General features: G+C 39.2%; 2 protein-coding genes and 1 long non-coding RNA gene across 7 annotated transcripts; 2 read left to right on the top strand and 1 right to left on the bottom strand.

Annotated features, from left to right (window-relative positions):
- The first annotated feature begins 6,865 nt into the window (after positions 1 to 6,865).
- On the top strand, positions 6,866 to 7,661 carry lncRNA:CR44412 (long non-coding RNA:CR44412). Its single transcript, NR_124340.1, has one exon. It is a non-coding gene; the product is annotated as a long non-coding RNA:CR44412 (long non-coding RNA).
- A 2,077-nt stretch (positions 7,662 to 9,738) lies between these two features.
- Positions 9,739 to 21,866, bottom strand: Sytalpha (Synaptotagmin alpha). 4 transcript variants are annotated; one of them, NM_001299090.1, is made up of 6 exons: positions 19,130 to 19,461; positions 12,978 to 13,185; positions 12,283 to 12,673; positions 11,980 to 12,214; positions 11,423 to 11,920; positions 9,739 to 11,010 (listed from the first exon to the last, which is right to left on the bottom strand). In NM_001299090.1, the coding sequence occupies exons 2-6, from the start codon at positions 13,163 to 13,165 to the stop codon at positions 10,838 to 10,840; spliced, it is 1,485 nt and encodes a 494-aa protein (NP_001286019.1). In that variant the 5' UTR covers positions 13,166 to 13,185; positions 19,130 to 19,461; the 3' UTR covers positions 9,739 to 10,837. The 4 variants fall into 4 exon arrangements, with proteins under 4 accessions (NP_001286019.1, NP_001188832.1, NP_609853.1 ...); NM_001201903.1 differs by lacking the exon at positions 19,130 to 19,461 and adding an exon at positions 21,793 to 21,866 and having other exon boundaries at positions 10,486 to 11,010; NM_136009.2 differs by lacking the exon at positions 19,130 to 19,461 and adding an exon at positions 21,083 to 21,262 and having other exon boundaries at positions 10,486 to 11,010.
- Positions 21,827 to 22,811, top strand: CG6870 (uncharacterized protein). 2 transcript variants are annotated; one of them, NM_001299089.1, is made up of 1 exon: positions 21,827 to 22,811. In NM_001299089.1, exon 1 carries the CDS (start codon positions 22,015 to 22,017, stop codon positions 22,426 to 22,428), a length of 414 nt encoding a protein of 137 aa, NP_001286018.1. In that variant the 5' UTR covers positions 21,827 to 22,014; the 3' UTR covers positions 22,429 to 22,811. The 2 variants fall into 2 exon arrangements, with proteins under 2 accessions (NP_001286018.1, NP_609852.1); NM_136008.4 differs by having other exon boundaries at positions 21,827 to 22,678.
- The last annotated feature ends 8 nt before the right edge of the window (positions 22,812 to 22,819 follow it).

Here is a 22,819-nt window from a genome sequence, read left to right as displayed (position 1 = left end):
ATTTTGGGCGTATTTCAGTCTTTTTTTTTTTTTTTTTGTTTTTTTACTGGCCAGAGGCCACGCCCACCCAATTTTATCGTTCGCCTCGGAATAAACTAAAAATTGAAAAAATTGAGCTCCCGCAAAACGGCAAATGTGAAATAAAACGGATGGCAGCGTGAAAGTCCGGAAAACTGCCAAGAGATTTTTGCCGCCGTAATGATAATTCTGGTGGCTTTAGTTGCTCTATCTCGTTTTTTGCCGTTTTGTTGTTGCTGTGGCTAGGACGTCGCCACAACAGCCGCAAAAGCCGCAGACAAGCGTGGGAGAGGGGAAACGGGGGGCTTCGGCTATCATGCATTTTTGGTTTATAAATTCAGTTTTGGTCTGCAAGCGTTCAGCCGGAAAATGCGAGAATTCCGGCCAACCAGACCAGACCAGACCAGAGGAAATGGACAACGCACATTGTTTGCGCTCATTTCTCGCATAAAAATTCTGTCTTAAGTTGCTGATGGCAAATTTGCTCATATTCTGTTTTACAATTCGTTTGCGCAAACATTTTGTTTTTGACTGTTTTTTTTTTTTTTTTTTTTTTGCTGTTTCCATCGCACACCGTCTGCCAGTCACTTTCCGGCCAATTTTAATTGGCCTTGTCTACTCAGTTGTGTACTTTCAAAATGTTTACTTTAAATTAAATAATTAATTTGCAAAAGTCAAACAAGTGGTTTGCTTATATTTGCCATGGTCTTTACTTTGTGAATTTCAGTTAATTAGTCGGGGCTTCAACTGCTTTGATTTCAAATTGGCTAAACGCCCGTGTACTCGCGTTTTCATTAATTAGGTGTCAATAACAACACCTTTGGACATAATAAAGTTTTAATATTTCAATAAGTTAACTAATATGATTGGAATTTATAGGAAACAATGAATACTTTCATACAAATGATATAAATTAATGAAAATAAAAGATCCTACTTAAGTTCACAATTTGATTACTTGCTCTAATTACATCTTATTAAAGGTAATTTAATAATTTGTTTTCACTTTAAAACTAATCTTTCAAAGTCTGTAAAGTTTTTCTTTATCTTTAGTACATTAACAGAAATATTATCTGAAAGTAAAAGAAAGTGAAGTGAGTTTCTTCCCGTTTCTTAGTTGTTAGTTACTTCACCATAAAGAGAACTCTTTCACATTTATAACTACACTTTTCTTTATTTCCTCAAGTTGCGCAGAGTGGCGGGGAAAATTCTGCTCACGCCGTTCAATTATGGCGCTAATATGCACTTGACAATGTAATGACATTTATTGAGCGGCATTGGCATTCCCACCATGGTTGTCAGAGGGGGGAGTGCGAACGGGAATGGGAATCCTTGGCGGACTGATTGAAAGTGTCAGAGTCGAGAATTCGGATTCAGCAGCCAGACATTTGTCGCAATGTGAAAGAATTCCTTGCATGGCGCCCTCCAGGCTTGAATAGCGTTAATTTCATGTTGCTGACAAGGCTTATTGACAGGAAATCGCTGGCTGCTGCTGTGGTTGGGTTTGGTGGCTGGGCGGGCATTTGGGTGGCTTGCTGGTGATTTTGGCCCAATCCGGCAATATTTGTCGACGGGCCACAAAAGCGCGACATTTATTAATCAAGCTGCGGAAGATTGCAGCGCCCGGGGCACGCCTAATCAAACCATTTCCACATTTCCGCGCTGTTTTCCTTGCAGCGTATGCAATTAAGAGCCGTCCTTTGAAACGTGGGCCCAAAGTTATTATTTGCAAATATGAGTGCAAACAGCAAGTTTCAACTAAGCTTGAAATTAAAAAATAACATACAGCTGTTGGAATGCGGTGCCTGTGTCTTGTGAAAGTCAGAAGTTAAAGTAGTATAGTATAGTTATAATTCAATTCAAGAAGAAGCGTATTAAAAAGATACTCATTATATCCGTTGTTTGCATAGTAAAACTACTCGATTCAATCTGGCCATGTGTTTTAGTCTCTTTGCGAACTACAAGAGCTAGAATGTTTTTCCTATGCATACATATTGTAGATACTTAAAAAAAGCTCAATTTCATTTCAGAACATTTCGTCACAGGACGCCCAAAACTGCTAACACTTTTGAAAATTGTTTTGATTTTTATTTATTTTTCCTTTTCAGTTTTTTTACATATGCAAACAATATTTTGACAACATGGGTATCTGTTATTAGAGAAATTCTACAACAGCATTCTTTCATGTTTTTCTTCAAATTGTTTTAATTTCAATAAATGTTTCAATATTGATACATCAGATAATAATAGAGCGGCACATCACCCTTGGCTAGCAAATATTTATTATAAATATCACACCCAAAAAGTGCGCCCAGTAAATGCAACAGCAACATTGACGTTTTGAACGCATTTTGAACTGTGACTACAGTAGCCATGTCAACCGTCCTTTCTGTTATTGTTCTCTGCAGTCGAAAAAATATAAAATTAATTATAAATAAATTAATAAAAAAAAATAATTACAGGTAAAACTAAGAGTGTATAAGAAACAGTAAGCAAAAATTCAGTTATAATTTCTATAAGTATTTCTAAAAAGTCATATTTCTTTGTAATTTTGTAACAATTACTTTCTTAATATTTTTAAGGTGAAAATTCGAAGCATCTTCGTTCGTATTTAGGTACTGGACAGTTATAGAAACAGTACCAAAATTGTGAAAATAATTTTGCAAGTGTTTGGCCAATGTATTTGCTTGTTTTCACGGGAATTTCCGCGTGGGCGAGGCGCGATAAGTGAAATCAGCAACGCTTGCGGCGACAAGCAAAACACGAACTACAAATTGTTAAACACAAATCGCAGTGCCATTGTGCCATTGTGTAGGCGCCTGTTTTGGCCATTTTGGGTTGTATTAGGTGTTGGCCCGCCCAAATGTGCAAGAGTCGGCCTGATAACAAACTGGAACAATTCGGTGACAAGGCCGAGGGAAAATGCGTGGCGACAGGTGCGGCAGGTGGCTAAATTACGATAAGGAAGGAACACTCTGGTGGGGCTATGTGCAGATGGGTGGAAGGATTTGCGGAGGATTGCATAACTTTGACATTGAACGTGCACCGAGGTGTATTGTTTGTGTGCAACAGCTAATAGCGGATTTAATGCAATTGGCTTGTGTTTCAGTGAATTATTGAGTGAATGTTTCATAACTTGACCACAGTTGTCGAACAACTTTAAACTTTGTGCATCCCAAATTCCAGTGGAATTAAACTACACCTGACCTGACCTACTTAGCAAGTTTAATGAAAGAAATATTTGTCGGGAAATATTATATTAAAATTTAATAAATGACTTGATTAAATTCCAATTCCCTGTGCCAAAACTATTTACGTTCGTGAAGCGCTTGACAAACTTTAAGAGCAACTTAACATAGACATGCATTTATACTTGATTACACAGCCAAGGCCTAATCTTCTTCAGCTCGGGACTGGAGTGCTTGGCTCGGAAAATGGGAAATCCATCGGACAATTGAGTGCTTTTCCTCGCTAAAGAAAACATATTGCCTGCCGGAGTGTCAGGAGCAGGAGCCGCAACCGGAGCACCGCTGTCCACATTATCCGCACCGCTCCTTGATCTCCATTGAATGATGTCTGCGTGTCACACTTTTGCCCAAAGTGCAATTACCTATTTGTGTCACGTGCAATTTCCAAGGAGTGCCGATCTAAAGGCAGGACGGTTGTTGCCTGGGGGGGCGTGGCAATTCGCCCCCTTCATGGGTATGCACATAAATAGTGAGTGCATCAAAGTCAGAGCGGTATTGCATGGCTGCTGCTGATTAGGGTACTGAGTCCGTTTGGCTGCGATTCGAGACGGCAGCTACCACGGCAACAGCAATTGCAACTGCAGCAGCAGCAGCAGCAGCAACTGCAACGGCAACACCCCACATCAGCAGCAGAGCCATTGTCAAAACATCAGAATGAAGTCAAGCAAGTACACCGATAAAAAGAAGCAGTCCCCAAAAAATCAAAAGATAAGAGGTAGTGATAATAAATAAAAAATATAGTTTAATCGATTCTCTTCATATATTCTAACAAAATTAAAATGACACTCATAAGGAATATAAGTTTAGTTAATTTTTTTTTATATCCTTATTAAAAGATACAAAGTATATCTCAACGGAACAAGCTGTGTCAGCCACATTTGTAGTGTATTGGTAGGCAAGCGATCCTGTCACTTTCCCTCCTCTTTTGGCCCCATGACGTGCCAATTGAGTGGCCACCAAATGCCATTCCTTCGTGCTCCTTACTTCGCTTGCTCCTCCATCGTTCTCTGTCAGCCGCAGCACCTCCTTTTAGCCCCGCCGCAATCCTCCTCATTTCATTCCTTTCACCCGTTTCGTGGCTTAAATCACGTTAAGATTTCCAGCGCTGCGACTTGGCATGTTTGCTTCTGCCTGGCCATCCACATCACATCTGCAAAATGCAAACTACAAATGTTCTCTGGATGTCCTACGCCCAAACACCCACCGCCCACTTCACTTTTGAGGGGCGTGTCGTCAGGCGAATGTGACAATGATTTCAGCTTCTGCTCGAAATGCCGTTGTGTTGTGTACCACTAATCAGAACAACAAGATGGGCGTACATAACGATCATTATAATTACATATATAGGTGCATATTCATGCAATTAAATTTCTAGACTTTCAAGGAATTTTAAGTAAGGATTCCTTGAAATATGAATTGCAAATACTAATTCTTCTCGATCTACACCTTAAACCTCAATATTTCTGAGAGTTTTGTACTGTTACAGTTTTGTTTTGGATGTCTTATTAACTTACTGTGGTAAAAAAAAAAAAAACGTAGCACATGGCTTCAGAAGACGGCCTATAAATGTATATATATCGCGTTTGATATGCGATGCCGCCACATCCGCTTCAAATCCTATTGCGGCACTCTCGTAGAACCCTGATGGTCCTCCATTGAACCATGTGCATCCTGCCAGGGGCAATTTTCGACTCTGTTGTATCCGCACGATTCCTGCCATAAACCACTCGAAGCTCCAATATCTGCACTCGAACAGTGCAGACTGGCGTCCGAATTGAAAACGTGCGGTCCTTTCATAATAGCCAGATTTCCTTCCGGGCCCACGACAATAATATTTACGGTTTTTCGCCTAAATTCCAATTAAGAATGGATGGCTTTAAGTGCCCACGCCGACTTTCTGCAGGGACTTATTTTTACCGCAGTGTCCCTGGCTCGTCAGAGTCGCGCGTAAAAAAAAAACCAGCGAAAAACAATATTCCAGCGATTTGAGCGCATCTAAAAAATGGATAGGCCACCTTCGCATGTGTTGGCCACTGCCGAGCAATTAGAGTTCTACAGCGGCTGACCGCTGGAAATGCAACACAAGATAAAAAGAAATGCGCATCCGGAAATAGCGGTGGGAAAAAAGCGGAAAAATGGAGGAAAACAGCATGAATGAAAGGAAAAATGCACAGCAAAGTAGAAAATCGCACAATCAAAACGAAACTGCTGACCAGCATCGATCTCTGACGACGACGAATCGGAATCGAAATCGGAACGGCAATGGCAATGGGAATCGGAACCGGAATGAGTATAGATACACGGAGAGAAATATATAGGTGGTCCCCAAGGTGCGTTCTTAAATGTAGTAGGAGTAGTACACATTTATTTGACTTTTCTTGCATAACAATGTCCGCCGTCATGAGAGTTTTCATGGCCTCCGTTTAAATGGAATGCTTGATAGATAGCTGATTTGAATATATGTGCAATATTTAGAACGGATAGCCAGTGCTTGCCACTGTGCAGTGGAATGGCAACCGATTTGAGAGCGCTGTTGGCCATTAAAGTGTGGATGTTGTCGCCATCGGGAGATGGAAAACGGAGAATCCGTAAAGGAGGCAGGGCAAGGAGCTTTCGGGTGAAACCCGCAGCCGCAGAGTCACCGACATGGTAAAAATTCATGTTTGCCAATGTGTCCTTCGAACAGTTCGATGTGTGTGCTGTCCTTCTAACTGGTGGTGCGTTGTCCTATTTACGTTGTCGTACTTCATGCATTTCAATCACCAAACACAACACAATTTAAATATGCTGATTGGGTGGCTGAAATTTCGGTTCGGCTTTCGCCAGGCTCGCCAGGGACATTGTTTTGGACCCCATTTAATGGGGCTGGGGTCCATCTTTAATTGGCTTTGTTCATCTTTTTGCTGTACCCAATACCCCTAGGCTACCGTGTCGGCGGTTTCCATAAATTTTGTTTATTGATGGGCCGCATCGAGCCACCGCATGTGACATTGCTTAGCTGAAAATAATTAATTTAATTTCGTATCGGTGCTTTTTAGTTTAAGCTTGCGTGCACACTGCGAAATGGCTTTTTTATAATTGGTTTATTTCGCAACTGTTACCGGAATGTTCCCCCTTTGGTTTTGCGGCAAATTGGTGCCCGAAATGGTAGCGGAAATATAAATAGACTTGTGCTATAAGAAGACTGAGTTTATTGCATAGGAAGCTTAGTATTAGAAATATTTTCACGCATTAACTTGTAGATTTTAAGCATACACAGCATATAAATTCATGTTCCTCGTGTCTCAAATAAGTTTTACGGTTGCTCCTTTATAAAACAAATAAGTGTCTCAAATAAGTTTTACGGTTGCTCCTTTATAAAACAACCCATTAAATAGCTATCCATTTCAATCAATCTAAGAGCAAGAAAAACTTATATAAGGTGATCCCACGAAATCCATTAAATCTCAATACGCTGAGCTTTTTCTCCATTGCATTGAAGAATGATCCTAATATACACCTCTGATTTCCCCCGACTATTGAAAAACGGGTTGGCTATTGGTGGAAAATTCGGCGAAGGCGTCGCCGAGCTAATCTGCTCGCTGTCAAAAGTCATTGAAACAATTCGAAATGACAACAAATATGGAAGTCGCACAGAGATACAAAGCAAACACCTACATACACCAACCAACACACACTCGTTTATAGCCAGGGAAATCTGCCAGGGGGCGGGGCTGAGTAGGAGATTGGAAAAACTTGGGTCGAACGAGAAGCGAAAACTGCTGACAGTTGCATAAACAATAAAGGCAGACCCCCAAAAAGCGAACTCAGCCAGCGAAACGATCCAACGAATGCGGTCAACATCAAAAGGAGGATAAAAAAAATGAAAATAAAGGAGAGGAGAGGAAAAGAAAGAGGTGGATAAGCGGAAGAAGGGACCATCGAAAGGAAAGCAAAACGAAACTAGAACTATTACTGCCACTGCAACACACATGCAACGTGTGGCAAGTCTGGGACTGGCTCCAAAACACCCAAACCACCCAAGCCACCCAATGCCCACCCTCATCTCCATGACGGCTAGAACAACAATGTGACATTTTTTCCACTTTGACGACAATTTCCCTCGCGGCACTAACGGCAGCAGCAAGAGCAAAGCAACAGTAGCTAGTTGTAGGTAGTGCCACGCCATTGCCATAGCCACTGCCGAATCTAAAGCTAGACGGCAATGAAACTTAAGGATACAACGGGAGTGCCGAGTCCAGAAAACAAAAAGAGAATTCCTGATCGATGGGTCGCAGTTTTGGATGCCCTTTAGGCGTTGAGGATGAGATACCCTCCAAAGATCAGAACTGATAAAAAAAGGATTTAATTTGATTTATAGGACAAATGAAACCGAAAATAACATTTTTCAACTAAGAAAAAACGCATTTATATTTATATTAGCATGTAGTACTAGCATTAGATGTATTTATAGTAGATATAAGTTTTCGAAATGCAGAATTATTATCTATGCAGTAGTCAGTACACCCCATTTGTAAGAGTATTGCAGAGGAAAGTCCAGAGATATGGCGGATGTGTATTCACATTCACACGCAATGTCGCTCGGCAAGAAGGATGTGCAAGGAGATCTTGCAGAAGGACTCGCTGTGGTTCTTCTTCTTCACTCCGGCCTGCCCTCGCCCGTGGATCACAAAAGCACGAAATTGATTGTGTAAATAAGAAAACGAAATTGTCGTTAGTTTACGTTTTCCGCTGACAAGCTTTTGAAACTGGCCAGAACCGAGGACTCATGACTGTGGAGGGGGAAAAGGCGACTGGGAATGCAGTAGCAAATAAAAGCGAAATGATGCAGAGACCAAATGGCATTGAGATAGACAAAGAGTGCGACGAAATTAAAAATTAAATTTACTCGTTAGTCGCATTTCCAGTTTATTGCCAACTGACTTTGATGCGAAGCATTATCGGTGAAAAATTGATAGCTGCTGCTCGAAAGGAATCCGATTGCGATTGCAAGCGAATAGAGTGAAAAATTTCACAAGTAGCGACAATTGGCAGACAGAGTCCATCAATAAATCAGATATGTACATAATCTGATATGCATTGTAAAGCGAATGCGTTATGAGAACAGAATTCGATCCTCCGACATTGATTCACATATAAAACAAAAACAAACGTTGCACATGCAAAAAGTTCGACAGAGATTACAGCGCATACTGTTAAAATATTTCAAAACTGCAATCTAATTGAAAGTAATGCAGGAAAATATTTTTAATTCCTTTATACCTTTTGATATTTTATATGAAAAGGTATCATATTGGGCCTATTTACCAATAGATCTTAGTAGCTCCATTTCAATTAAATATTTTCAAATTCTTTTCGATTAGTTTCCATTTTAACCAATTTAACCAACAACCTTGGCCACAACTTAAAAGAGCATTGTAACCGATTGAAGAAACTTTAAGGAAAACTGGGAAGTGGGAAAAGTTTGAACACATAGGGAAATGGCAAGCAAATAATTTATCTATCCTTGCCCTGTTTACCGCTTTTATCTTTGAGTCCATTTTGAATCGACTATCGGTCAGTTTGGGTTTGAATCGCTTTCGGGTTTCCTTCGTTATGTAGTTGTGGACTTTTTTAGAAACCAAGACGAATATGCACGGTGTCGTTTAGCAGAACTTAGATTATCACTGTCAAAAATATTGCGAACATTTTTAAAAAATTGCCATATCATTGCTAAAAAAAGTTATTAAGCTGGTCACTTTCAAAAATTAATATTTCAAATATTTAATTTGGATTTATATATCTAGGTGCGTAAGGCTCTAATAAAATATTAATATTATTTTACAAATCCTCCAATTTTTCTTTATATGCACCAAACCATCTCGATTCCCTTCCAACGCCACCAATTTCTGGCACCCGCTCATCGATGCCTTTGTAGCTTTTCCTTCGGTTTTCCACACCCCCGTCGACATGGTTAGGGCTACTTATGCCCGCCACTACCTTTCAAATTGAATGAAAGCACATTTTGATTGAAAAGGAAATTTACGGTGAACTTATACAGACACAGACGGGAGCTGCAACAGTTCGCAGGACCTGGGGCATGTCCTGCATGGCTGCTTTAACAGCCAATGTAGCGTTGCCCGTCGTAGCTCCCGGCGGATTTATCAGTCAATTTTAGAAAATTAGTTAACGGGTTTGCCGGAAACTTTTCTTTTTTGCACGCCAACTTGGCCAACAAGTTCGCTTCGCCCACCAAAAAATTTAAGGCTCAATGTCCACGAAAAAGGGTAAATGGGGAAAGGGATTTCTTTGGTTTCGTTCCACAGAAATGGAAACCTCTAGCGTTTGAAGTTGATGCCTGAAATTAATTTACGTTTGGTCAGGGGAAAGTTTGATAATTAACCCCAACGTGCACTGAATGTAGCCCAAATCTAAGGTTCAATAGCAAAGAAAAACAAATTTATTTTCTAAGATCTAAGAACTTTATTTCACATGGATAAGTATAGGTATTTTGCGATTATGAAATACATAGTGCCTTTAAACTAAATCTACTATATAGACAAAAGTTACTATAATCACTACATTAATATTAATGCATATAAGAATCCTGTTTTTTGGCTACAAATTTTTATACTTGCTGTGCATCTTTATAATATACAACAAATTCTTATAATGTGAGAAAAAAACTAGAATTCTATTATTTTTGTGCCCTCTGTGCCCTGAAACCATTTCGTAACTTAAAATAAAATCAAATATTTAAAAAATCATCACTTGCGTTCTATATTGTTTCGGTAATTTGCTCAAGGTAATAATTTTTATTTTAGGTACATCTTGACATTTCTGACACATAAAATGTATATTAAATATATATTTTCTTTTTTAATTGATACCGTACAAAGCACATTCATTGAGTTATATTTGACCTCGTTTGAAACTATTTGTCACTTATTGTGACATTTTGTTTCAGCTCTATATCCTTCTTATTACGTATCCCTGCAAGTTCCCTTATTTCATTAAATTTTTTGATTAACAAGTTGCCAAGTTCTTGTTATACATTATATATATGATATACTTGTGCCGCTATATTCACAATAATAGGAGTAGCTTACGCGAATATAAAGAAAGGACCATTACACTTTTCATAATGCTTTAAGTATTTTAAAAACGGTTTCCCAATTTCCACATTCGGTATTTGGTTCATTCGTTTATTTTTGAGAGTTAATTGCAAAAGCTCGATCGGAGAAAAGTTGACGAAGTTTTAAATATATTATCTTCCGATCGTTAAAGCGTATATATACACAGAATAATATATATAATTTCTTGTTTTAATAAGTGGCTCGTTCTTTCGCATTACAGAATCTTTAAATGTTATTAACATGACAGTGCTAACACAAAAAAGGTTTGGATATTCACTTCATTCACATTTCTACACGCATCCAAGACAGCCACCATCGATGTCTCTTTTGAGACACAAGGCAAAAGGATATTTTGGTATTTTTTTATCGCCTGCAACCGAGTACACACACATCCTTAGAAATAAGGATGACATCTGTGGAAATACTGAAAAAAATACCTTTACAATAATACAAAACTCTAGTTCTTTGAACTTTTGGCCGATGTGGCCAAATTGTTTGCCGGTTCTTGCAGTGGAACCCATTGAGCCGTAGCATTTTTGGCACGAAAAACTTCTTCAAAAAATATTTTTTCCTCGGTGCGTACTTCCGGAGAGTTTCCAATGAGAGTTCGTCCTAATATTTCACTTGATCCTGCAAAAAAAATATTTATTCTTAACTAAAATTGCAATATATTATAATATTATATATCCATAAAAGATATTCTATTAATTTTTGTTTAAAAATACAGTGTTGAAATATTAAGGCCAATTCTACAATGATATGAAGTTTGAATTTAGGAAACTGTAAACTGATTTCAAACATTTTTTGAAGAAAAAATCATTATAATAAAATATGATACATAATAACATTATTCTATAAGCAATCCAACAAGATAGGAAACAATTTTAGAGTCGAAGAAACTTAAACCAAATTAAAGGCAACTAAATAGACAATAAAAATAAAGTAAAACGAAATAATTAAAAAAAAATCAATAAAGTAAAACAATTAACAGCCAGGTAAATGGAAAAAACAAACATACAACGATTGTAAAAACTCTGCTTACCCAATAGGCCATCGTGGACTACGGTGAATTCTAGTACACAGTTTTTTAAAGTCTCCTTGGCCACATCGAAAGCAAGAGCCTCATTATAGACTGGGTTCAGGGTGCCCCTTTGAACGCCCGTCTTGCGTTTCTTTATCTTTTTGCCACCGGGACCGAGGAGGGTTACCTTTACATAAGGGTCCGAGGAGTTCCGGGCATCGTCGACAATCCGCAGGTTTCGTGCCTTGATAAGGACGACCATCAAACGCTCCGCTGATGGCAAATAGGCTAGGGACACCATTATATCGCCCAAATCCACCTTCATATCTTGGGCCGAGGCAGAACTAAGAGGAGTCCACAACTTCAATTGCTCGCTGAGATCCAAGTTGGCCAAATGTAGCTTACTTCCTCCGATGCAAACGTGCCGGGAATAAGCATCAAAGTCGTATAGTAAAATTTCCACAGTACGCTTGTCAATTACTCCGGCTGTTACCTCAAAAACAAACTGCTCGTCGAAAACTGCGAAGGGGCTTGGATGTTAACGTAAAATCCCAATACAAATATTTTAAAGCATTTACCTGGATTCAGGGTCCTCTTGTGTATACGCGTCTGCCAAAAGTTCTTTTTATCCGGCAGCAAGCGGACTTTGGCATATGGGTCGGCAGTTCCACTAAATTGCCTCGGTTGCAGATTCTGGGCCTCCAGGAGTCGAACATTTAGCAATCCTCCAACTGGATCGTAGCCAAGACTCACATGCAAATTACCCCGAACTTCGTTGAGTGAAACTGGATTGATAGTCTTCGGCTGAGAATGCTAACAAATAATAAAAATAAAAAACATAAAATACATGATTTTAAAATGAGAAAGTCCTCTTCACTCACACTTCTATACAAGGTCATGTCGATTTTGGTGTGATCCAGCTTGGCGTTCATAGAGGAAACTCTGGGACGGCTCGGATGCATAGCAAGGACCACATGCTTATCAGATCTCGCGATTGGCACGGAGGTGGTGGAACAGTAGGACAAGGTGTTTGACTTCAGGCTCCCGGTGGGTGATGTTGGCGGTGCGGACTCCTCGGTGGTATTGGACACTTGTTGCTGGATGGCTGCCGTGGAGGTGACTGAAGCCGGCACCCAAAAGGCCGGGTCATTGTCCTCGCTTTTCAGAGAGGTGGGGCTGAGGTTACCGGCATTTCCGCTGCTGTATTTCCCACGCGGTACCTCGTTCACGTTGTCCACATTGTAGCCCACGGCACCGGCAACCAAAGCCTCCCTGTTTGGGCGAAACGAAAACAATTTTTTAAAGGTTAGTACCACCAAGGGTGCCCCTACAACACGAACTGATGCTGGAACAGCTTTTAAGTAGGTTTGTCAAACGAATTTTTTCCAAATTAAAGTATTCCTTTGGGTGAAGAGAAAAATAATATAAAAGAAAAGAAAACGCAACACCACCAAAATACATTTTTGCTGAGAGTAAGAATTGTTTTAGCCTTTCTCTTTTCATTTGTATTATTTAAGATTTTCCTATACAGTAAGCATTTAAGCAAGCTCCCTCATCAATTTCATTGGACACTCACCTTTGCTGATCTTCATCCTTTTCGTTGGCGGACTCCAGGAGATTTTGTTCGAACCAGTTCAGGCGATAGCGTTTTGAGCAGGTGGTATACAGCGCTGCCCCAACTGCAGAAACAACGAGAAAGGACACAGAGGCATAGACGCCAATTTGGGCCAAAGAAATGTCCTCCTCACGTATGACAATGTCCATTTCTCCGGCTGAGAGTGAATCTGGAATGAAGAAGTAATGTGAATGAATATAGTCTCTGCTTACTCCAAAACATATGAGATGGTAATGCGGGTCAATTACTCGGCCTGACCCCGCGTTGTCATCTCTCCACCTGCCTAATGATACCCAATCTACCCATAAAACATTCATTAGCAAGTCTGGACCTCGGGATGTGTGTCTCATAAATAAATCAAAGCTTGGGGCCCCACGTTCGACATTCATCTTCTCCGGTCCCTGGCTTTGTGGGTTATTAATTGACCGGCTTAAGGTGGTGCTGCTTGTGGGGCATCGGCACCGCAGAATCCTGACCACCGGCACGTGCCCACAGCTACCCACCAGCTTCAAGGATCCACCAGGAGGCTAATTGAGGTGCCGTGCTTTGTCTTTCTCCGACCGCAACCACACAAAATTGCCATAAAGGCGGCTCTTCCTCGGTTAGTTCGCAATTAACCGAGCAAACTGCCAGGTGACCCTCATCCCAAGAAGTTCTACAAAATCCGCCAAATTACACACACACTTAAAACAAAAAACTGACGTAGAATGTACGTCGCTAAACCTCCTTCAGCACTAAACAGTTTTATAGTTGCGCTTTTTCTAAAGGTTTATTAGACGTAAAAAGGAAGAAAACTGTTTATTCTTTAATTCATTAAAGTAGAGATGCAGACATGAGATCTGAAAATGACACTAAGTCAAAGAGTTACCTAATCATCATAATGGAATTAAAAAGAAAAAATCCTTACAATAAAACCAGAAATATTTTAAGGAATTTCAGCCAAATAGTATATAAAGTTACAATTATAAATTGTGCAATTATGTTCCAATTTTAAAAGAAAATTTGTATTTTTCGATATTATCATAAGAATTTTCTGTGTACAAATAATGTAAAGAGCGCAGAGAACTGCCAACAAGATGAAGTGTTGTCTGTTGAAAAAGCAAAAATGTATAGCCGAGACTTGTTAATTAATTAGTATATTTATATTTGAAAGCCACCTTTGGATGAGTCCTGCGTTTCATTCCATACCTCTGACCCTTTTCGTTCCTCACCCTCACCGCTTTTTCTGTCCAATTTCTGCAAATTTACTTTTCGCTCATTATTTATTTACGTCTAACTTTTGTTTTGGGTCTACGGTTTCTTTTATGGCAATTGCATGAGGTGTGTATGCGGGTTCAATTCCCTGTTTCCCTTCTTCTATCTCTTAGTTACTTGGAAAATCTGCGGAAAATGATTTATGTGCCCTTATGTGCAAACAAGTGTGCTTGGGCCTTAATGTGGCTGTTTGGAAAATTTATGAAATTAGTTTTAATTTAAACTTTGACAGTTGCGAAGCTGGAAGCTGGAATGGCAGTAGACAGTGCTGTAAATTAGCTGAAATTCGTGGAGTAGCATTTAAGCGCTTTGTGTAGACATTTCCAGTGAAATCAATTTCCCAGTCAATCGCCCCTAAATCCACCGAGAAATATGGCAAAATGCCAGCCAGCTGATATCACCTGCCGTTTTTCCACATAGGCGACTCCTCGCTTTTGTAAATCACACATAACCCAATCAATGTCAAATTGAGCAGATCGCACTGCCGCACCCCACATCATCAGTCAGAATATTCAGTCAGTCGAGGTGTCCTTCTGTGCCGCCTGCGCGAGTGTCAGGATGTGAATGTCAGGTCATATCCTGACACTCGCAGCTCGCTCAAAATGTCCTACCCTTACTTAAAACGGGTTTTGTGATATTGTACAATAAATTCCAAAAAAGGTTAAGAAATGAAAAGATTGTCAAATAATACTTAAGTCTCAGTCAGTCAGTCCTTTAAATCATTTAGAAAAATTAAAACTCAAAAGCTGTGTTTGGAATAGGCGAATTATTTCGCGAATCCATTTTTATAGCTTATGTTAGCTAAGTGCCCTAAAAAGGGTATTTTAAAAAATCTGCCGCCGGTTTACTGGGCCTGGTATTTGCCCACATGCATCTTTCACACGTGTGTGGGCCTGTGGGCATAGGGATTTATTGCTCCTGTCATAAATTTTAATACAAAAACCGCGCTTAGGCCCCCTTTTGGCCCGACTGTCTGGTTTTGGTATTCGGTTGGCTTTGTAAATCATTTTGCGGCATTATCGTGCACATTTTCACTTTTCGCTGGAACCCCTAGATAAGACCGCACTACTTCCGCCTGCGATTTTGTTTGCGTCGCAGCAAAGTCAAGGCCAGAAACGCGTCCCTCCAAGTCCCCTAATGTGTGGACCGAGCGACTAAAATTAAGTTTATCTAATCGATAAAACCAGCTGAATGGTTCATTGAATGCATGGGAAAACGGTGGGTGTGTGGGCCAGCTCATTCCCGTGATTTCACCCAGCTTTGGTTAGCAATTTCATCATTCGCGCTAAAAAAAAAAAAATAATAGATTAAGATGCCTTTCAACGGTCGCAGTGCCTTTGAATTGCGCAATTATGGCAAATTATGCTCATTAGTCTAATGAAGTGTTTTGTGACTCAAAAGCTCGAGGAATGGCCCCAGCTGCCAGTTCAAATCCACGCCCTGCTGCTTTTGCAAAGAATGTGGACAATTGCAGTAGTCAGCAAGGCAAACACCCTATTATTCTGTTGCCAGGGGAGTTTGCTAGGGATAAGTCCCTCATAAAGATATTTTTTGTTGAAAAAGACTCTTTAAAATAAAGAAAAGAGCAAGTCATTTTACTTCGTACTAAAAAATCTTACGCCTGTTCACATGGCAAAATGTTTTGATTTAGCGGAAGTAGCTAAACTTGCACAAACCAGCTCATTTTATAAGCTAAACATTCATTTCCTTTGACTTCCGGAAGTACTTTGCCCCTATCCTTTTATCCTTCCGGCCTTCCTCAGCCATTGTTTGGCTTATCCTGTCGTAGAGCATTGCGGAAACATTGGCCGGGAACTGGTTGCACACCTGTCCCTGGCAACAGTAATTAGATTACGACATCGCATCCACGAGAATGCGCGTGTTGCTGCTATCCTGGATTGCACTAGACAAAGGAGACTAGGACAAAACAATGGCAATTGCAAACAATTGCACTCAGAAAAAATATGGCAACAGGCAATCGTGGAAAAGGAACTGCAATTTAATTATTTTTCTAAAAAAAAAAATAGGAAAACATAAGCCGCCAGAAGCTAGGCAATTCTATGCAAAATAATGCAAGTTGACATAAATGAAAGTTATCTGTATATTTTATTTAAGATATGGACTTTTTTGCAATGTTATTTTTTAGCAACTTTCACTTTCTCTTATTGATTTTGTCTGTTTGTGTTTTATAAACTCTGCCCAGTTGCATAACCAAGCTTATGAAGGCTCCGGCAGACCTGGAATCCATTAGCTCGTGTCCTTCCTCACCTGCGTGGAAGTTTCATTTCGTTTCAAAACATCCAGTGCAGTTTATATACGGTCCCTGGAGCAACAGATGAAAAACCTTCGGTTTGCATAAACAAGCAGCACAAGCTAAACTAATATACACGGCACGAGGGCCACAATGTCCTCCAGGATCCGGAGGTCCTGCCCGTCAATAATCAGGCATCAGCAATTTGTAATACGCGCCATAATGACACATTCGAGGCGCTAGTTTGTCCACATCGGCAACATCATTATCATCTTCGTGTTGCCCCCTTTGAGTGCCCGTAACGCGTCTGTTTTTGTTATTCGAGTTGATTATCTGCCGCCAATGGCATCGCCAGTTGTGGTCCTCAATGTCAATGGGATCAACAGGGCAATTGGATGCTGACCCCATCGCCGTCCCTGCTAATTAGCCATCAATGAATATTTATAGCTTATGGCGGGGATAAAAGGGATGTACTATAAGCAGCTGAGAATTGCCAAGGAACCCGGGCGAAGGCATAAAATGATTAATAAACTTCTTGAGAAGAGAAAATAACTTGATACTAGAGTTTTATTCCTTTTGCAAAGTTTCGATTAGAGAAAATAATGATTAGTTTGCCTCGATTTCTAAAACTAACCGAATTCTTATGATACACATATTTAAAAGTGAAATTTAAGCCGAAAGTCACAGCATAGTTGCTGTGATGTTAATGTTGTTGATGCTAATGCACATTCAATAAGTGTATAAGCAAAAAAAAGGTTGCTCTACTACTACATGACATTTTAAAAGTCAAAGATCAACTATAGATAGCATGTGTAAGTCATTCAGCAGCAGAATCCTGCCAATCCTTTCACTCTCATTTAAAAACACGCCAAAGCCAAAGCTATATGCGATAAAAGTGGAATAAAAGATCCCATTAAAATCAACAACCATATGTCAATTCGCCACAGGCCATTAAACCATGGGATCCGACCGGCGGGACACAGAAAATATTGAAAATAAAAAATATAAGAGAGAAACTGGCGAAAGCAAGATAAACAGCAATTTAATAAAGTGACCCAAAGTTATGCGCCTCCAGTCTAAGGGCGGTAGCATAAAAATAAACAATAAAACGCTCATTAAAACGCTGAAAATGCCCAAGAAGTAAACAACGGAAAATGTTTACATGCGCTCTTCGGATGGCAAAAAAAAGAAAAATAAAAGAAGAAACATGTCCTGGCGTGGGCTACGGAAATAATAAGTGTGATATTAATACTTGGGTTTGGAACAAAGGGAAACCTGCTCGGCTGCCAATGTGGGTACATAAAGGAACCAATGGTGGTGGGTCACAGGCTAAAGAGCTGCCAATAACTCAACAAGTTAACAAACATGGCTGGCTGTGAGCTTCTTTATGGCCTCGTCAATTTTTCCTGTGGCTTCTGGCGACGTTTTTGCATTAAAAATGCATCAATCTTCGGACATGGGATAAATATTCATGGCTTTACGGCACCCAGAGATGTCTATAATAAATGCATTTCTTTAGTGCAGCCTGTTGACTGACTGACACGCAATATTCCAGGCAGAGAATATATATGACGAAGGTCGCTCGATTCGGCTACGGAATGGAGGTCGAGAGTCACGGCCACACACGGATGTTTCAAGGACATGGTTGTTGTGTTTGAGTGGCTGCCAGCGTGGCCAACGTGTCCTGGCTTCTCCACCAGGTTAAACAGCCCGCGGCTGAGGAATTCCGAACGAAATTCTCACAGTCTTTTCAAACGGAATAGGGCAAATTGAGAAAAGGATCCCGTACATGTTTGGAGTACGTTTTACAAACGCTGTGAACTAATTACATTAAAATACCAATGCTTTGAAGGAATTTATCACGCCGAATGCACAACGTGTTCCACGTGGCGTATACGCAATGCAATCGTTTCAATCAGCAATCATTTCTGGCGCGGTGAATGCTCGAGAGGTTAGCTCATTTTCCAAAGCAAACAATTTTCTACAAATCTGATTGGGATCAAAGGATGTGGATCATTTTCTGATATCATATTACTTATTATGCCATGCTTTTATGAGCCTATCGTATTTAAGGTTCCGCTAAAATGTAAAATGGAAGGGACTTTAAAAGCAAAGTGCGGCACAAGGAAATTAAAATTTTTCCTTTTACAATAATAAGCGAACGTATTGAAGTAAACTTTTAGGAAATGACTATAGTTTTGTCTGGCAACTCCTGTGAGAATTGGAAAAGATCGAAAACTCCCCTCAATTTATGTTGCATTATTAAACTATTTCACTCAAAGTATTTCTTCAGAACCTTGGACAGAACTTTTTACAAGGCAATTTACAAAGGAAAATACATTCGCTAAACTTTAACAATAAAAGTTTGCCAGCTTACACTTTCTTTTTGGTCTAGAAAATCAATTTACTGGTTCAACAAGTTCGTATTACATTCGCTCGACGAAACCATTGTTCAATGAAGATTTCAGTTGACTTCAAAGCAAGTAAAAACCATTAAATATTGAATGGCTTGTTTTCGAAACGTGACTTAACTATTTTCGCAGATTATAACATCGAATTTGTATGCAAATTGAGTTCACATGGATCAAACAGCTGTGTCAGCACTTACCCCTTAAATATTTGCAAATCGGTGACACAAAGCCGAACAAAAACTGTGCAAACAATTTTCTTATTGAAATTGCTGCATGCAATTTACCGCAACAATATGTTTACGAAATCCCGAATACGAATACGAATACGACAGTTCAACGTGGCGTATGCGCAATTTGCTCTACACAGTGGCATGCATATTGTGCGTGTTGTTAACGAGTTTTCGAAGCAATTTCCGTATTAGCGGGCTTTTATTAATTTTTAACTCAATAATCCCCTGCTCACATTGGTCAATTACATCAAATAAATTTAGCCAAGTAAAGAGATAACTGGAAGCGGTTGAATTTTCGCTTTTTTTTTTATTCACGCGCCTTAACAACTTGGCCAGAGCGTTGCTGAAACTCGACTGTGTTGTTGTTCACCAAAAATTACACGCAGTTACCCGATGTCATGTTCCATCACACTCACACTTTCGCACCCAAAACACAGATGGGCTGATGGAAACACCACACAAATGCAAATGGGAAACTTCGAGTCCCTGACGGAAATGTCCGTTAAAATCCCTAGTTTAAAAAAGTGTCTTTCGAAATAAAATTTATTTGCATACTTAATATACCAATATAAGGAAGTAATAATTAAATATTGGCCACCCGTTTTAGCCAAAAAGTAATCCAACTACCGGAAGGAAAAGCCTTTTTTTATACAAAAGCTTCCCAAAGAGCAACAGCTGGCCAATTTTAGAAAAAAGCCCGCGAAATCCGAATCGGTTAACCTTTCCCAAAAGCTTATGTTTTCAAGAAGCTTTTTAGCATTTCCGTTACATTGGGCGTTGCCACCTATTTCTATATATGAAAAGAAATATATAAATTTGTACGACTCATATAATATTATTTTCAGAATCATTGTGTTTACTTAAGAAACATGCATATAATCCTGACTGTTGATTTATTTATATAATACTTTTTAAATATTTATTGTATTTATTTATAATGAATTGCAATTCTTGTCGTTATCTATTTAAATATTTGTATTGCTTCTTTTCCCTGTTTTGCCAAAATTTGATTATGGTAAAAAAGAAAATATAACTTATAATATTCGGACTTCGTTGAACTTTGATTTATTCTTATTTTAGAAGTGATATAGCTAATAAACTTTAAATACAAATACAAGAAAAGACCAATGAATAGTCACTTTTAATTCCGTCCGTGGACTTGACAATGGTTTTGAAAGTACTTAGTACTTATTCAGCCTTATCTTAACATTTTTGCAAAAAATCGCCAGAACTAAATTATAATCTCTTCCCCTACATATTTCTAGACTACTCTGATAACACTAGGCAATTATTCAAATATTCTTGTCGAAGAAAGATTCGCGTTTTTTTCAAAAATGTACGCAATCACGCACACTTAGAATGATAACCTCTTAGAACTGAAATATATTCTGCCTTTTATTAGCAATGCTATTCGCAGGCTTTTTCTAACCATCAATAGATATTTAATATGGATACACCTAGTTCATGTAAACCTCAAAGTCAAAGTCAAATGGTTTAGCCCATTTAAAGAGCTCGTTCAGTTACGACTTTGAATATTTTTGCGGTTAATTACTTAACGTGATAATGCTGATCTTAACACTGAGATGCTAGCATATTAGATTACCAAATCTTGTTAAAACCACACATCAAACTTGAACTCAATTGAAAATAATAAATGATCAATAACAATTGAATCGTGACGTCTTAAAAGTTATTATTTAGAAATAATTTCTTGTTGTTTTTACTTGAATAATATTTATGTTTTATATTGCGTAGTTTGAACTATTTCCTTAGCTTTGCAATATTTTCTATTTATACAATACAATGTACAGAATTAGTGAATGGCGTTCTGTCTGGAATTTAATAAATGGGAAATTAAATAGTCTGAATAATTTCATCAGATCTTTAGTTTCGTAATAATTATTGATTAAACGTACTCACTCCATGTAAAATTAAAATCATTCCCATGGTTCAAATAGTTCAAAAGCGTGGCATAATTTCCGAATCCATTCCAATTTCAAGTTCAAAGTTGTAGTGAGCGATAATATTGAAGTCATTATCTCTGTTCCCATTAGAATTTAGAACAAACGTGGCTTGACACAAATCGTGATTTTTGGCAAACTTAAAACGCATTTAAGTATTAAAAGTAAATAACTCCAGGCTATTAACCCAAAATTTATTTTGATTGCCTTAATGACTGGCGATCAAACGGTTCGAGTAGACGTAATTGATTCGCCCGATGCACGTTTGACTTGTGCCAATAAATCAATTGTAATGCTGATAGGCGCGTTAAATGTCTCCCTTTTAATAATTGCTGGCCCATTAAATTTATAAGGTAGCAAGTAATTAGCTCACTGAGCAATCCGATTAACAGAGAAATATATAATTTATGCTCGTCTTTACGAGCATATTCGGAAATTGACTCATATGAGTACGAGTGACCACAAAACATTATTGCAAAATCTCGCAATCTCAGTGCAATGCCTAGCCCTCCCATGAACATATGTAGATGCAAACCAGTTCGGTTGAACATACATATATGTATATATATATATATAATTATATATTATATAGAAACCGATCTATAAGAGCTTCGCTTCTCTGGACACGAAGTCTTATCACCATGCTGTCGGCTCCATCGATCGACTCACGTGTTGTCATTTATAAAACGATTACAATCCAAGGCATGAATGACACTCCAGTACCGGTGGCTGCACACGAAAGACACTCAAGACCCCAAGTAAAACTGGAACTGAAGCCGACCAAGCAGAACTCAACTTGAATCGATTGCCGGCTGTCTGAAGTGATCGGGCGGCATTACAAATCGTTGTATCAAATATTAGTAAAAGTGAAAGTAATTGCATACTTACAACATGTCATCCGCGTTGACGAACCTCTTGCAATCGCTGAGAATTGTGCCCTTGGGACATGGAAAGTCCAGTAATCAGGTGGTCGTTGTACCAAGCAAAAAGGAACGTTTAAAACTGGAAGATCTGCCGGAGATCGCATTGGAGGAGGTGGCCCAGCACGACAGCTTCGACGATTGCTGGGTGGTAATCTACGATAGGGTCTACGATGTGACACACTTTCTAAGGGATCATCCCGGCGGCGACGACGTCATTATGGATCACGCAGGGCGAGATGCCACCATCGCCTTCCATGGCACAGGACACTCGGGGGATGCCATCGAAATGATGAAGGATTTCTTGATCGGTCAACTGCCCACCAAGCAGCACATTTTTCGCACTGGCAAAAACAAGGTTTTGTCCCTGGGCATACCGGAATAATATAATGCCAGCCGATTTTGCACCGATCGCCTTCGCCGCCGTCCTCCATGTCGTATATGTCTATATATATATATATTTTTAGAGTATTCATCGACTAGTTTTCTAGTTGTAATCCGCTTATTTCGAATTCCGCTAAACGGCTTTTGCTTAATCATCAAAAACCATACAGACAACTATGTATGTATATTTATATGTTAAATATTTTTGCCAAGACTTGAAACGGATCTAAGATTATATTATTTTAAATTTGATTGTGCTCTTTGATGTTTGTTATCTGATGACTATAAATGGTTGGTTGGGTTGGGCGTGTTTGAGTATTTGAAACTCTTATTTTGTTTGTTTGTTTGATGATTCTGAAAAATGACAGGCTTCTATCAGTGCTGATGGGTAA

This window comes from Drosophila melanogaster, chromosome 2L (assembly GCF_000001215.4).
Source record: "Drosophila melanogaster chromosome 2L".
NCBI classification, from domain to species: domain Eukaryota; kingdom Metazoa; phylum Arthropoda; class Insecta; order Diptera; family Drosophilidae; genus Drosophila; species Drosophila melanogaster.
This window is presented reverse-complemented; position numbering and strand designations above follow the sequence as displayed.